Genomic DNA, 14585 nt, shown 5'->3' with positions numbered 1-14585 from the left:
GGGGGGGAGGTGATCCATGGTTATATTGTGGATACCTGGGTATACTATGCTTCCAGAGAAAAGAAAGAAGTACACCTTTGAATATATTGGAATCATTGAAAATTTGCAATCTTAATACTTTATGAGCCAAGCAAAATATCAGTAACCTGTCGGAAATCCTCAAATATTTCAAAGACCAAATCTCGCCCATTTCTATCATATTTGATTTTGCAATTTTCAAGTTTATTCTTGGTGTCCTTGCGACAGAGACAAAGTAACAGTGATATAATTGGGAAATAAATGTATAAAATTTCACTCATTTAGGATTATTTTTATGCTTTTTTGAGGTTATTTCATCCAAATCTAAAAATTCTTAAAAAAGATTTTATAGAGTTTTCTTTGAAGTCAACAAAACACTCATCCCCTTCCCCACCCCTTTAGCGTAGCTCCTGAGAATTAACGAGCAACATAAAGCAAGAGGACAAATTTTCAGCTAACCACATGTTTGTAAAGCATTAAGTAATCTTAAAATCAAATCTTAATCTGGAAAGTTTATTAAATCCAATAGTTTGCAAGTCGTAAAACATTACCTTGTTTACAGCAGTAGCGGGAAGGCTGCCGCAAATGTCTCCAACATAAGCCGTCCCCACCACATATCCTTCCCATCCTTTAACACTATATAGAAAAAAGTCAGAATTTTTAAATAAAAGAGTGGCAGGGACGGAATTAATGGGGGGTTGTAGAGGTGCGATGACCCCCGAAAATTTTTCTGTGCGCTTCGATAAATTTTACTTCAATTAGGTAATAAACATTTTTGGGAGTCAGTGGGTGGCAAAACAACGCGAAGATCTTATTTTTCTTCACATCCCCTTTATCTTGAGGTCAAAAGCCAAATTTTTGAAATGGGCGTTTCCATCATTTTCCAATGATCTTAAGGGTGTGGCACCAAAATCCAATTAGTGTTTAACACCTCCCCCAATCATTATTACTAAAATCCTTCCCTGAGGAGTGGGCACTAGCCTGCTGGCTTCTGGATGAAAAAGCATGATAAATAAAATTCTAATCAGTGTAATCTAATATTGTGAGAGTTCACTTTAAGAAATACCATGGCCATATGAGTAGCACGGAAATGGTCGGCATTCGGAATACAGTCCTAGCAAAAGTTCTAAATCCGGAAAAAGAACATATTCTTTATCACGACTGTACGTTTCTCTATCATATTAGCACAATGACAGGGAAACAACATCAGAAAAAAGACTTTGTTACCAATCAATTTGATTTGTCAATGATGAACTGCGGCATCTACAAAGTAGTTCGCTTAGATGTATCGAGATGTTTTGATACAATTTATAACCTTTGTGAGAAGTGGACAAGTCACAGTATTTCAAAGGTTTTGGGGCAGAGAAAGAGCAAATTTTGTAATTGTTCTTAAAGAAGCACTTCTAGGAAAAAGGCAAAAGTTATGAAGTCACGTGCTACTAGTGCCCATGGTGCTACTGGTACCTTTGATCCCCTTGGTGCTTCCGAAGACGTCCTTAAAAAGCAGTGGAAATCAGAAAAAAGAAGAATTTGAATTCATGAATCGCCTACCTCATAAAATGTACAGCATCACACCTAACAAGGCTAGCCATGTTCGTTTTTACATACTCTCTAAATAAAGTCAACTGCCCACCACCAGAAACTTGGTAAGGGATCTTATTTTTGTCGGTCCATATTTCTATGCCTACCAAAACGAGGCGAACATTGATAGCTGCAAATACCTGTAATGAAAGCATCATCAAAATAACCAATTTGCTTAGAGTAATCCTCAATCTCTTACATATAACAATAACCTATCCATTAAATGGGTATAATCTCAATCAGTTCCTAACGGGCAACGGTTGCTATATACGTTTTACAAACGTCCTTTGATCAGTGACGTATATTTCTGACAGGGTGAAGGGTACAAAATTTACGACTGACAATACGTCAGTTGTAATTCAGAATTATAGTTTCACTTACAGAACCTTAATAGTACTGTTCTGTTATTTCCTTTCTGATTTGAGACAATCATCGGCATTGGCATTACCTAATGTTAATTTCTGACTTTAGGAAGCAATAGATTTACGAATTAGACTTCAAGATTACCCTAAAAGTTTTCGACTAATTGAAAGAATTTCAAAGATTGGATCAGTTGTCTTTATTTCAAAATTTTACTTTCGCAATATTGATATTAAGTGTCTCTGACATTAATTATTCTTCTTCTCTTCTCCAGGATGGTGATTGGTTGATATCAGAGACAGTCAAACGAAACCACAAATTTATCACGGTTTCACTTCATTCCATAAGGCCGTAAGGAACGGCAATATGAGAACATAAACATAACATTCAAGCCTCGTTTCTCTCTGACATAACTTTTGCTTTCTCATCCTGCCTTCCATCTATCTTTTAAACAAATTTTAGTTTTAGAATTTGTTCGTGATGTTTAGCAGCGTCAAACCCTCTACAGTTCTATTAAAAGCTTTGCATGTTTCCAAATGCTACTTGCACTGTACGTTTATTAATGTATAAAGTCCATATTAACTGTCAACTGAAAAACTATGCAAAAGAGTGTTTGGCAACAAAAAGAAATAATTTCGTTTTTTAAATTTCCCTATATCTATTTCCAAACTTTTTTACGAGCCTAGCTTTTACCAGTTTAACAGCTTATGTAATGTGAATACTTATTAGTACGCATTTGTATATATATTGGGCAATTGAACAAAAACTTGTGAAAATATGGGGTTTTTCAAGCAAAGGTTTGAAATTTGAAGTAACGGATCCTAGCCAAATATGGAAAGACAATGAAAAAATGGGAAATATTTCGGAAACAGACAAAGAATATGGAAAAAACAATCCAGTAGCGCTTAAAATATGCACAAACAACTGCAGCTTGTCAAGCATACTATTAGCATTTCAGTAAATTTAGTAAAAAGGTAACGCAGAACTATTTCTAAAGCCGAAAGTGTTATATCAGCTGCTGTTGTCAAAGCACGATTGGGAAAGATTCTCAATGTTAACGCCAAGCTGAGCAGGGCTGTTCAAACGGACTGTTTTGTGACAGCAAGACGTGATATCTAATCAAAGAAGTAGTACCGTCATTGACCAGATTTTCTCTACCTGAGAACTTTTGTATTGTTTGCTATCTAGCTTTTGAAGGTATTTTTAGGACACGAAAGAGCTATTCTTATCGAACAGTGTCCTGGTCCTTCATCTCGATGATTCCTACGCCTGGAAGTACAAAGAGGTGGCTCTTTCATTTGAAATATGTGCTCTTTCGAATTAGATAGCATTGCTAAATTGATATCAAAAGCTTCTCTTTGATCTAAGCCTGTCAAGATATAAAGTGCTGTGAAGCCGAAAAATGTTGTTTATTTGGTTTTCTTTCATTACGTGAAACCTACAAAAATTACCAAATGAAAATATACAATGAAAAAATTAAGATACGCACTCTGTCTGCTGCTTGCATCATCCTTAACATCCTTGAAAGAACCATTTCTTTGCTTCTGTTGTACTTAACATACTGGAAATTACAAACATTTCTTTAATTTATTGCTTCATTTTCAAATTCCAGCATTATAGAATTACTAACAAGACTTTAAAAAAGCCTTGAAAAGATACTTGCAATAACCACAAATTTAGTGACTTACAATGGCATTATCAATGACCAGGACCATCTCACAATAGCGTGTCTTGTTGGTAGCAGGATACTTGGCATAAACGGGATCAACATCTGGAACGAGCTTTGAAACTATTTGCTGCAAGGGAAAACATGGTATCAGTACAAATACCTTATTGCAAATTTTATCAGTCTTTGCTTAAGAGTCATTACTTTTGGAGCAACAATGGCTTTATTGGCAAGGCGTAATAAAAGAAGGAACTGAGTTGAAGTTATCAAAACATTAGGATTCTGCATGAACTCATCATGGGTTTAACCTATCGTGACATTAGGGTTCTACATAAAGAATAAGGAAGATCCTGCCTAAGTCCTATTGCATTGTTTGGTGCAGGACTGCTCTAGATAACGACTTGAACACAACGATAGATTTTAATAGAAGTTGACCCTTAATAGAAGCGACCCTTCAAAAATAGGAGCTGCAACTCCTGTTAAAGAAACTACTATACCGCCTTTGATTAAGATAGTGAGGTCTGTAAGTTTATGGTCTTAAACTCGCTTGTTATGAATAACAAACAGATTTTCAGTAAAACCTCATCACTCGCTTCATCCATCGTCGCCGAAACAGCGTCATAACTCTCATCATTCTCCACTTCCACAAAATCATTATTGAAAGGGTTGATTCCTTGGAAAAAAATAAAAAATGCAAATTAAAGAAATTGATGCAAAAATGAGATAAAACTAGACTTTTTTATAAAGGAATGCTGAATAATGATATATCCAATTTGTTGTTAAAGACTAAGCATAAAATTGTTTTTTATTAAATTATCACAAATTAGTTCAACAACACAGATTTGATGTGAAAGGCAGCAAAAATGACTTTCTAAAAGGTCAAGAAAAGTTTTGGGAAAAATGAACGAAGGCTACACTGCATTATAACACTGATAACATCCGTGGATTTGCAGCTGATGATCTCATAGCTTTTAGAAATCAAAAAAGTATTATATTTTGTAATCTTAGCTTTACCATGTAACTTTTTCTGTCAGTTAAGATTTTCTTAGAATTAAGATTTTTCATTATTTGAATAGAAAGTTTCAAAAATTCTTCATATTTATTTAGGAAGGGAAATATTTTCCTGTTTTGGCTTTCTTATAAATTTTACTTTTACGCTCAGTTAAAATGTTTATTATATTGCCAAAAAGTCCAGAATTCTCCCGTTGAGAGAATAGAAAAGAAGAGAGCAGTTATTAACAAAAAAATAATGATTACTCAACTTTTAGAGAACAGCCCCTATTTTATAGTAAAAAACCTTAATAATAAAATTATTTTTATGTCAGTCGTAACACTCATGGCTGTTGCCATTATGCAAAGACTTCTGATAACACAACAAATGTTTCAATAGGTTGGGTAGTTACCAAGCATCCGTTTGCTGAGATCATCTTTTTCAGGCACAACTTCACGAATAACATGAGCACCAGTGACCTGTCGAATATAAATAAATAAATGCTAGAAACTTTTTAGGCCTATATCAACTCCAGCTGTTTGGACATCCATGAACATCTAGGATTAAAATTGAAAATTTTTCATCAAGCGGACGAGCCTTCTTTTCATAATTCTTCTGCTCACTCATGCTATCACAAAAACGACAATTATTTTTACAACATATCAATGAAAATTTAGAAAACTGTAATTATAGCATACTTTTAGAAACTTAGATATTGGCATGTACAAACCTTTACATTCTCAAGAGGTTCGATGCTAAAGACTTTGCCTTCATCTTCAATTGTTCCTCTGTTGAAACCATAAAAACGATTATCATGAAACTTTTGTTTAACAACGTATCTATAGTCTGCAAGCTGCAAATTATCTATAGTCTGCAAGCTGCAAAATGTCTCTTAAGAATACAAACATTAATGGGAAAGCAAATTATGAAAAACACACCCGAATAATTTTGAGTTAGACATATTTACATGAAAATTATCAAGTATAATATGGTTAAATAAATTAAAATATAGAATATCTATTATCTATATAATTTTTAACTCGATAACCCAAGATTTTTAACATATTTGAAATATATAAATATTTTACTCATCGCAAAATCTTATCTCAAATCAACAATTTTTTTCTTGATTTTCTAATTCATTTGATTTACTTGAATATCTAATTTATAAGTTTACAATTAGCACTGAAGTTTACTTTCATTTTACTGTACTATTACCTTCAAATTTATCGAATATCGATATATTCGTATATAAAGTGGACCTTGCTCAGGCTGAAAATGAAGAAATATTTGAAAAGTCTGCACTGTAAATTGCAAGGTAGAATGAAAAACAAGCTGCTATCTTTCATGACTCCGTTCTCTTAATTATTACTGTGTCTAAACAACATTGAGAATTCAAAATATTATGTTATGATGATTGCACATAATTTTCGACTTAAAATCTGGTAAACAGTTCTATTTATACTTATAGAAAAAATCATTGGCAAAAAATCTCAAATCTCACGTGAACACATAACAAGCAAAATTTAATTTTTCATTAAAGCTAGATATAACAAAGACGTAGAAACAAACAAAGAAAGATTCTGCTTACCTTAATCCATCACATGTATCCAATAGAACATTTGAGTCATCTTTGTAAGCTACTTTTCCGTTGTAATAGCAACCATCAGGTGAATGCTGTGAAAAAGAGACACACAAAAGCGACTTATAATTGTGCTGTAAGATCAGAAAGTTTTCGTATTGACAGAGTTTCAAATTCTCAGCAATAAAAGAAGTCTTGCTGACAATTTCCAATCTTTTACGTAAATCAATCTTCCTTAGAGTAACTGACAGAATCCAATTATGCGACAGTGATTTCAAGCAATTATTGACTTGCTGCGTTCTAAAAATATTTTCAAATATTTCCTCAGATTTTTATTATTGTACTTTGAATCTAAAATCAAAAATTAAACTATAAAAATAAAACTTTAAAATGTCCATGCAAGTACTAGAGCCTTTACAAAAAGGTTACTTTGCTAGAAAAAACAATGTTTAGCCTTTTCATGCAATAAGAATTATTTTCAATTTGAGATACAAATACCTTTTCAATCTTCGGCGTTCCATCGTCTTCAAATGTTCTCATTACAATTTTCTTTGCATGAAATCCACTGGAATAATAGACATAGGGAAACTAAATTGAAAAGTTGCAAAGCTATTCATCTTTTTTCCAATCAAATTTAGCAATTCAAGGATTATTCTCAGGCTCAAAATTCAAAACACATTTCTTATCTCAAACTGTAAAGTTTATTAAATTTACTAAAAAAAGACCTGTTTTGAGAATTACTCCTACACAGTACTTGCTCTATGCTTTTTTAAAGATAAGCAACTTGAGAAATGGCAAATAATTTTAACTGGGTGTTTAGAGCAAGCTAAAAGCTAAAAATTATTGAAAATTTCGTTGCTTTGAGACCAGAAGAGAAAATAAAAAGAAACTGTATCAAGAAAAAGTCCGGAGAAAAATCCGGAAAGTGATACCGGAAAGCATTTTTACCAAAGGAAATAAGGCATTAAACGATAGATTTTTCTAATTTACGCCCTAAGAAATGAAACCTCTTTTTTTCTTTCTGAAATGAAACCAATTTGCATTGAACTCTTTAGGTCAAAATCGTTTTATATGATCGTTTATAAGTAACCAGATTGCAAACAATGAATGAAAATTCATAGCAAAGTTTTCGTGATGAGTAACTAACGCATTTCTTTTCATCTCTAGAATCATCGGGCCGCCTTTTCTGTCCAACTGGAACACCACTTCATCAGCGTGAGGTACACCTGTAAAAAAGATTCAGATCTTTTATTGGAAAATCTAATGTTAAACAAGAAAAGATTTTTGATATTGCTAGTATCTCCCTAGCAAATTTAGTAAGAAGTAAACATCAGAGTTATTGATGATAGAAAATAGTTTGATGTCACTGATTTACACAAACAACTTTGGATTCGAAATTGAAAATCAGGCTTAAATATAAGCGTTTTCTTAATGGTAATATGTTACAATAACATCCAAATTTAAAGTTAGGGTAAACATTTTTAAATGATAATTGGTATACTCTCCTTAAAAGACAAACTACTAACAAAATCGGATTAAACTGTATCATTCGATTAACAAGAACGTGATAATTCCAACCATATCAAATTCATTGGAACATGTTGTAAAATTATATTTTCAAGACAAATTTATTGCTTAAATGAGTATACCGCCTTCAAAAGCTATTTTGTACCCTTGATTTAAGCAACTCCAGCTATAGCAAACTTTTTTGGTACCCTTCAATGTTGGTGACGCTAGGGTTACTTTTGGCCCTTGTCTAGCGTTTGACACAAACCAAGATTAGTTCTTTAATCGTAATTGCATATCCCAAACCTTGGTCAGGCGTTTATGAAAAGAAGCTATCACCAGAATATTTTAACTGCCAAGTTCTTATCAGGCAACCTAACGGTAAATTGAAGCAGTTTTGTGATGCATCCTTAATGCAGCTTCAAGCAGATTATGCGCAGTGTTTCGAACATTCGCGTTGACTCATTTCGCGTTGGCAAGAGTCAGTTATCAAGACGCCAAATGCATAGGCAGTACTAGTCACCACAACAGAGTAAGCAAGCTCTGGGCAGTTGTTTTAAAAAGCACAGCCTGCGCGCGACAAATAATGCTATAAACGGTTGTGCAGCCTTTTTAAATTACATAAAGTTATTTTAAAGAATACCACGAATTTGATACAGATTTGATTTCGCCCAACAAATCATAAATAGACTTATATAAAGGATTCATAAAGATTTTTCCCTGATTGTTATTTATCTGTTTTCGATTTGATCCAATAAGTTGTTCTTTACAGAAAGGACCTCTGTGCATCATTTGTGAGGTACTGAGCCTTTGAAAAATGAATGCCATTATAACCTGTCTGCAACCAACGTATCACAGAATAGATGTTGACCGTATTTTTTCGTTTATGCAAGCTACCTATGTTCAAAAGCCGCAGCAAATTAGGTTCAAAAAAATGTTAGCCGCGCCCAAAAAACCAAGCAAGGATACTTGTTTTGAAATTACGGCAGCCAAAACTGACAAAACATTACTGTGAACTTGAACCTAAAAATTGGAAATTAGAAGTTCAACCACAAACAACATCGTCTTATCATCCACTACATTATCACATTCAGCTTCGAGGTAGCAGGAAAGCTTGGCGGTATTCGAACGTAATAATAGTAAGCTGCGTGCAGCATTTTCAAACTGCAGAAAACGTGTCAGCAATAATAACAAGCTGCGGGCTGTAATCAAATCAGTACGGTAATCCACTTTCTATGGACAAAGGTTTTTCCAATCCAAATTCAATTAGAAGATCTATTTGTACCCCTTGAAAACAAGTTGAAAGCAATTTCTTAACCCCTAATGAAAATCAATTACAAGAGTAACTCTCAACCTGAACTGAATAAACTTTTCATCTTGAAAAAGAAATTCAGAGGGGCTATAAAGGAGTCTTGTGACACACCCAGCTAAAGTTTACAGTAAGATGACTTTCTCAGGCAGACTCCAGCTAGGTGCCTTCGTAAAAATAGGCATTCTTTATAACGTTTATAACAAGGGTAGTTGAATGTCTTTCTTGAAACCAAATTGAAGCCCTCGATGAATGCTGTTCTTAATTAAGGAATATTTGATCTGTTTTGCTAGGAGTCCTTCTTGATGCTTTCTATATTTGTAGTCCTGCTGTGAATCTGTAATGATAACTTTGAACGTGGCATATTCGTGAGCCCTTGAATCAATATACCTACCACTCTGACTCTTGCCAGTGAACAATTCTCTTCTTTCTGCTTCATTGTTTACAGCAAATGGGTAAACAATCTCGTTTCCAAGCACCAACGTCGTGCCTAAAGATGTACGAAAGAATTTCAACGCATTTTTATCTTGAGAAAGTACGACCAATCAAGACATTATTTAGGCAGCCTGGTCTTATCCAAGTGAAAGGATCCAGCAACAAATCATGAAACAAAACCTTGGTTTTCATTTATGTTAACTAACAAAAAACATATATTGCTTTCTACCTTTTCTTTTCATGATGCAGATAAAGGAAATATCTTTGTTGAATAACTGGAGTAACTGGAGAAGAATAAGAGATCCGATAGCAGCAAAAAAATGAGTTACCAGAGTTATTGGTTCCGTGGAACATTATAACACACCATTTACAATCTCGATTTAACTTTAAGGGAATACTAAGGTATTCCAAAAGAACAATTGCATCTGAAATCCAGAAATCTATCGCTAAGATGTTTCCTGCCATTGTTTATGGGCCTACAATATACAATATGTTTGATTGGGGGCTAGGATGATAAGGCAGGATCATAATCATCTATTAAAATGACTTATTTTAAAAGTCGGCATATTCTTCTCATTTTGATATCAAATCCTTCAGAATAATTCGTCTATAATGACATAGCGGTAGCAAGGAAACTTGGAGAAAACTAAGCAGCTTCAAGAATTGCCCAGTGTCGCACCCTTTTTTGTTTATCTCTCATCTTTCTTCTGAGTGGTTTTCTTGCTTCCGTTGTTTTCCAATTTATTTTTTATAAAATCATTGTGGAATTTGTCAGTGTCATCCGTAGTGGGGAACAAGATACAAAAATTATCTGTAATTACCATCCACGTCGTTTTCACGCCATGGTGGCACATGCAAAAATTATTTGCTTTTAATCAAATTTAGGACTGGGTTTTTAATAGAGAAACATAGCATACTGAAGTACTTTTGGTGTGACACTCTTCAAGATGAAAACGTCGGATAATGATGGAAAGTAACCTGAAAATTTTATTTATATCCAGGTATAGATCGAAAGAAACAAATGATCCTGACCTGTGTAGACAGAAAGAGTTCGTTTCCTTTCTTGGACTCTTCAACTAGGTCAGAGGTTGACGGCCACTAATTGATAAAAATCAAAAGAACCGATCGTACTCGTCTTTCTTTATCTCACGCTACTTTCGATGGAAACATTGGCATAAATTTTCAGCTTACTTTCGGTGATTATCTGACGTTCTTACTCTGAAGAGTACCTGACGAAAAGGCAAAGTCAAAGAACCTTATTCAGAATAGTTGCCAAAAGACTACCTCTTTCGATGCTCTCAAATACTTAATTTTACGCAAGACTGTAAAAACAGCTGCTTTTGTGCTAGTCGCAGAAGAATAAAAAACGTATATCTTGATGCATGAATAAGTTGAAAAGATATCTCATTTTTTGCAAAATCTCATTTAGGAAGTTCGTTTTCAACCTTTTTTTTTCTCTTTTAAATAGGAGCTGAAGTAATAACAAATGAGGAAGTCTTTCTTAGGTGATGTCCAGTAGTCTTAGCACACATTTCAAGTTATCATACTTATAATGAATTAGTGATGATGCCTGGAATTCAAAATTAAATGGATTGAAATACTCACAGAGGCAAAATACAGCAAGATGCAGCATCTTCATTCTGCAATGGTCCAATGCAGCAGTGCTATGACTCAGGGTATTTAACAAAAATGGAAAACAAAACATATTCTAATAGACCTGGTTTTCCTATTGACAGTAAACAAAAGCTGTGTATTCCATAGAATTTATGTTTGATAGATCGAAAACAATGAAATGTTTTTGAATGGCCGGGGAGACGGGCCAGCATTTGTTTGAAGTTCCATTGGCTTTCAAAATTTTACATTATTTGCACAAACGCAGTTAAAATTGATGACGTTGATTTCACTTCGCATAATAAATTCTGTGGTAGGAACATCAGGGCACATGTTGGAATAAGCAAGTCTCGAATCAATAGGCGAATAAAATCTAGAAAGAGTATCGAATAAAAGAGTGTCGCTAGAAAAAAAGAGTGTCGTGGGATTCAATTTTTATGATAAAAAATTATTTTATTAATGCTATGAAGCGCACTGAGATTGAAACTTTGTCCATAAGATTGATGCATTTTATCATTGGTTCATGCAAATTGAAAAAAAATCACAGCCCTTTAAAAAATCTAGAATCGTCTTCCCAGCAAAAAAGGAATCTAGAATCGTCTCCCCAGCAATAAATCGTCTCCCGATGCATTTCGATGACCATATCAATATCTCTATCGTTTGGAGCATTCAATAGACTACTTTATACGTACCCGGTCAAAAATCAAGAGTCTCAGCATATCGCAGAACGGTTAACTAGCTAGACAAAGCGCCTTAACACTAACGAGATGCAGAACACAGGACTTGTTTAGCACTTTGCAGTTTCGTCAACTGACGTCAGCTTCTAGTCTTTCACAACCTCATGCGGGCAAATCTTGCTTTCAAGATGACTGGTTGCAAGTTAAATAGATTGATAGATTGATAGATTGATAGATTGATAGATAGATAGATAGATAGATAGATAGATAGATAGATAGATAGATAGATAGATAGATAGATAGATAGATAGATAGATAGATAGATAGATAGATAGATAGATAGATAGATAGATAGATAGATAGATAGATAGATAGATAGATAGATAGATAGATAGATAGATAGATAGATAGATAGATAGATAGATAGATAGATAGATAGATAGATAGATAGATAGATAGATAGATAGATAGATAGATAGATAGATAGATAGATAGATAGATAGATAGATAGATAGATAGATAGATAGATAGATAGATAGATAGATAGATAGATAGATAGATAGATAGATAGATAGATAGATAGATAGATAGATAGATAGATAGATAGATAGATAGATAGATAGATAGATAGATAGATAGATAGATAGATAGATAGATAGATAGATAGATAGATAGATAGATAGATAGATAGATAGATAGATAGATAGATAGATAGATAGATAGATAGATAGATAGATAGATAGATAGATAGATAGATAGATAGATAGATAGATAGATAGATAGATAGATAGATAGATAGATAGATAGATAGATAGATAGATAGATAGATAGATAGATAGATAGATAGATAGATAGATAGATAGATAGATAGATAGATAGATAGATAGATAGATAGATAGATAGATAGATAGATAGATAGATAGATAGATAGATAGATAGATAGATAGATAGATAGATAGATAGATGTATATACTTTTCCATAGCAACCTCAACAGGGTGTAAAAAGTGGTCTGTCTGAGCAAGTATGCATTCACGGGGCAGCATAAATTGTCATTGTGATATTCCTCCAAAATGTAGAAAATTCTCAGCGATTGTGATTTTTTATTGTTCCTTAGTTCTTGACAAGTATGATACTTGAGAAGGTTTGAAACTTGTCAGTAAACAATGGCTCTACCGTTCTTGAAAACTTGTTATTGTTAATGACAAAGTTAATATCAAGAATTCCATAATGAGAGTGTGACTCTAACGGACTTGCTTTGTTGTATTTTGTAAGCTTTTAAATTTTCACAGGTTCTTTGTTTACTCAATCTATTACGAGGCTGTGTACGGAGCATAATTGCTTCTCTTAACGTTTAAGTCATATTGTCATCTGAGGTATATCGTTTTCACCTAGATATTTTTTTCCAGTTTTTTAGCACTTTTTTGAACACAGAATTTTAAATGCTAACTAAATCATTTAAATATACCGAAATTTTCTTGTAAATCACAGGTGATCCCCCATCATCTAATTATTTTCAATTGAATCATGTCATGAAAAATCAGAAATCCAAGGCTACTGGCAAAAAGGGAATGGGGAATCGGCGAAAAGAGACGGAGAATAGTGTGGAATCGGAGAATATATGGAAATTGGGGAATATTAGGGAAGTTTTATACTTTTACGAAAGGCCCTTTCGTAAATACACCATTACCAAGACGAGGATACACATCAGAGCCATGCAGTTAGTATAAATTTAAGAAATATTAAACCTCCAGATATAAAGTTGAAAATTGGCAACTGAAAACTTTAAAACAAGATTTTTTGCCATCGAGGGTGGTTTCTCGGTGAATTTCTAAACGTTTCGGCAAATAAAGGATGTTTCACTCATTTTGTGGCAAATGTGACCTAAGCTCCACCCCCCCCCCCCCCTTCCTAGAGAACACAAGATAGCAATTGCACGTACAGTGACGTATTAAATATGGTTGCAAGATCACAAAGGATTTGTAAGAAAAAACTAATACTTTTGTCATGTCAATGTCAGAAATCTTTAATTTGGTCTTTAATTGTCGGTTTTACAGTGACTACCAAAAGCCTGTTTCGGAAAGTTACCGCATCAATTACTGTTAAGATAATATCAAACACTAACCCAATTCTATTCTATGACTAAGGCTCGTTGCCATTATACTTTGCCAAAAAATTAACACCCCCAAATAAGAATTTAAATAAAAGTCAAAACTAATGAAATGACCTTGGATGATTCCTTGGCCAAATTTAGTTAACCATCTAAAAAAGAACAATTAAATGAATGTTACAATACAGCGTTATCTAGAGATAACTCCTTAAAGTTTATTCAAATTTTAGTTGAGAAGGTGGAGATTGAACCAGTAAAAATTTTCTATATCCTGTCGAGTTATGCAATAAAAGTAACAAACACGTTAAAAAAACTTAAAAAAAACTATTGCATAAACGATATCAGTACAAGCTCATCACTTCAATCGAGTACCACTATTCTTATCTTCTTTAGGAATTACTCAATTATGTTTTATTCTTTATGAAATTTCCATGAACTAGCTTTATCTTCATGGTCTACAATAACACCCTGCCTTTATTTGGCAAGGCTTTTTCATGTCATAGACCTCAAGTCCTGATACTTTGAAAGAATATATAATTACGTTGATCATAAGCTGCTTTAAACAAATAAAAAAATCATCACCTCTCTTCTACTTCAAAGAGTAAGAATAGTAGCTTAAGTCAGTCATACAATCGTAATCTTAATCATTTCAGTATTACATTAACTAAAAATTGTATATATATATATATATATAACCTATGAGCCCTGGGGATAAACGGCGCTTTAAAAATGCCTATATTG

The 14585-nt window shown here is 33.5% G+C and overlaps 2 protein-coding genes across 2 annotated transcripts in view; both read right to left on the bottom strand.

Annotated features, from left to right (window-relative positions):
• LOC135683539 (uncharacterized) overlaps positions 1 to 11938 on the bottom strand; it is a 34092-nt gene extending 22154 nt beyond the window's left edge. The window contains exons 1-12 of the mRNA XM_065198828.2: positions 11054 to 11938; positions 9408 to 9503; positions 7346 to 7424; positions 6697 to 6763; positions 6208 to 6293; positions 5347 to 5404; positions 5029 to 5095; positions 4207 to 4298; positions 3648 to 3755; positions 3449 to 3520; positions 1570 to 1739; positions 570 to 654 (exon numbers count right to left, since the gene is read on the bottom strand). Coding sequence (XP_065054900.2) covers positions 570 to 654; positions 1570 to 1739; positions 3449 to 3520; positions 3648 to 3755; positions 4207 to 4298; positions 5029 to 5095; positions 5347 to 5404; positions 6208 to 6293; positions 6697 to 6763; positions 7346 to 7424; positions 9408 to 9503; positions 11054 to 11153 — 1080 coding nt within the window. The 5' untranslated portion in view covers positions 11154 to 11938. The remainder of the gene's footprint in view (positions 1 to 569; positions 655 to 1569; positions 1740 to 3448; positions 3521 to 3647; positions 3756 to 4206; positions 4299 to 5028; positions 5096 to 5346; positions 5405 to 6207; positions 6294 to 6696; positions 6764 to 7345; positions 7425 to 9407; positions 9504 to 11053) is intronic.
• A 1753-nt stretch (positions 11939 to 13691) lies between these two features.
• The window catches only part of LOC135683538 (uncharacterized), a 29641-nt gene continuing 28747 nt past the window's right edge, over positions 13692 to 14585 (bottom strand). The window contains exon 36 of the mRNA XM_089109477.1: positions 13692 to 13996. The gene's annotated coding sequence lies outside the window, so the exon portion shown is untranslated. The remainder of the gene's footprint in view (positions 13997 to 14585) is intronic.

Source organism: Rhopilema esculentum, chromosome 7 (assembly GCF_057945365.1).
Source record: "Rhopilema esculentum isolate cy_ngs chromosome 7, ASM5794536v1, whole genome shotgun sequence".
Taxonomy (NCBI): domain Eukaryota; kingdom Metazoa; phylum Cnidaria; class Scyphozoa; order Rhizostomeae; family Rhizostomatidae; genus Rhopilema; species Rhopilema esculentum.
The sequence above is the reverse complement of the archived record's forward strand: the minus strand, read 5'-3'. Positions and strand labels throughout refer to the sequence as shown.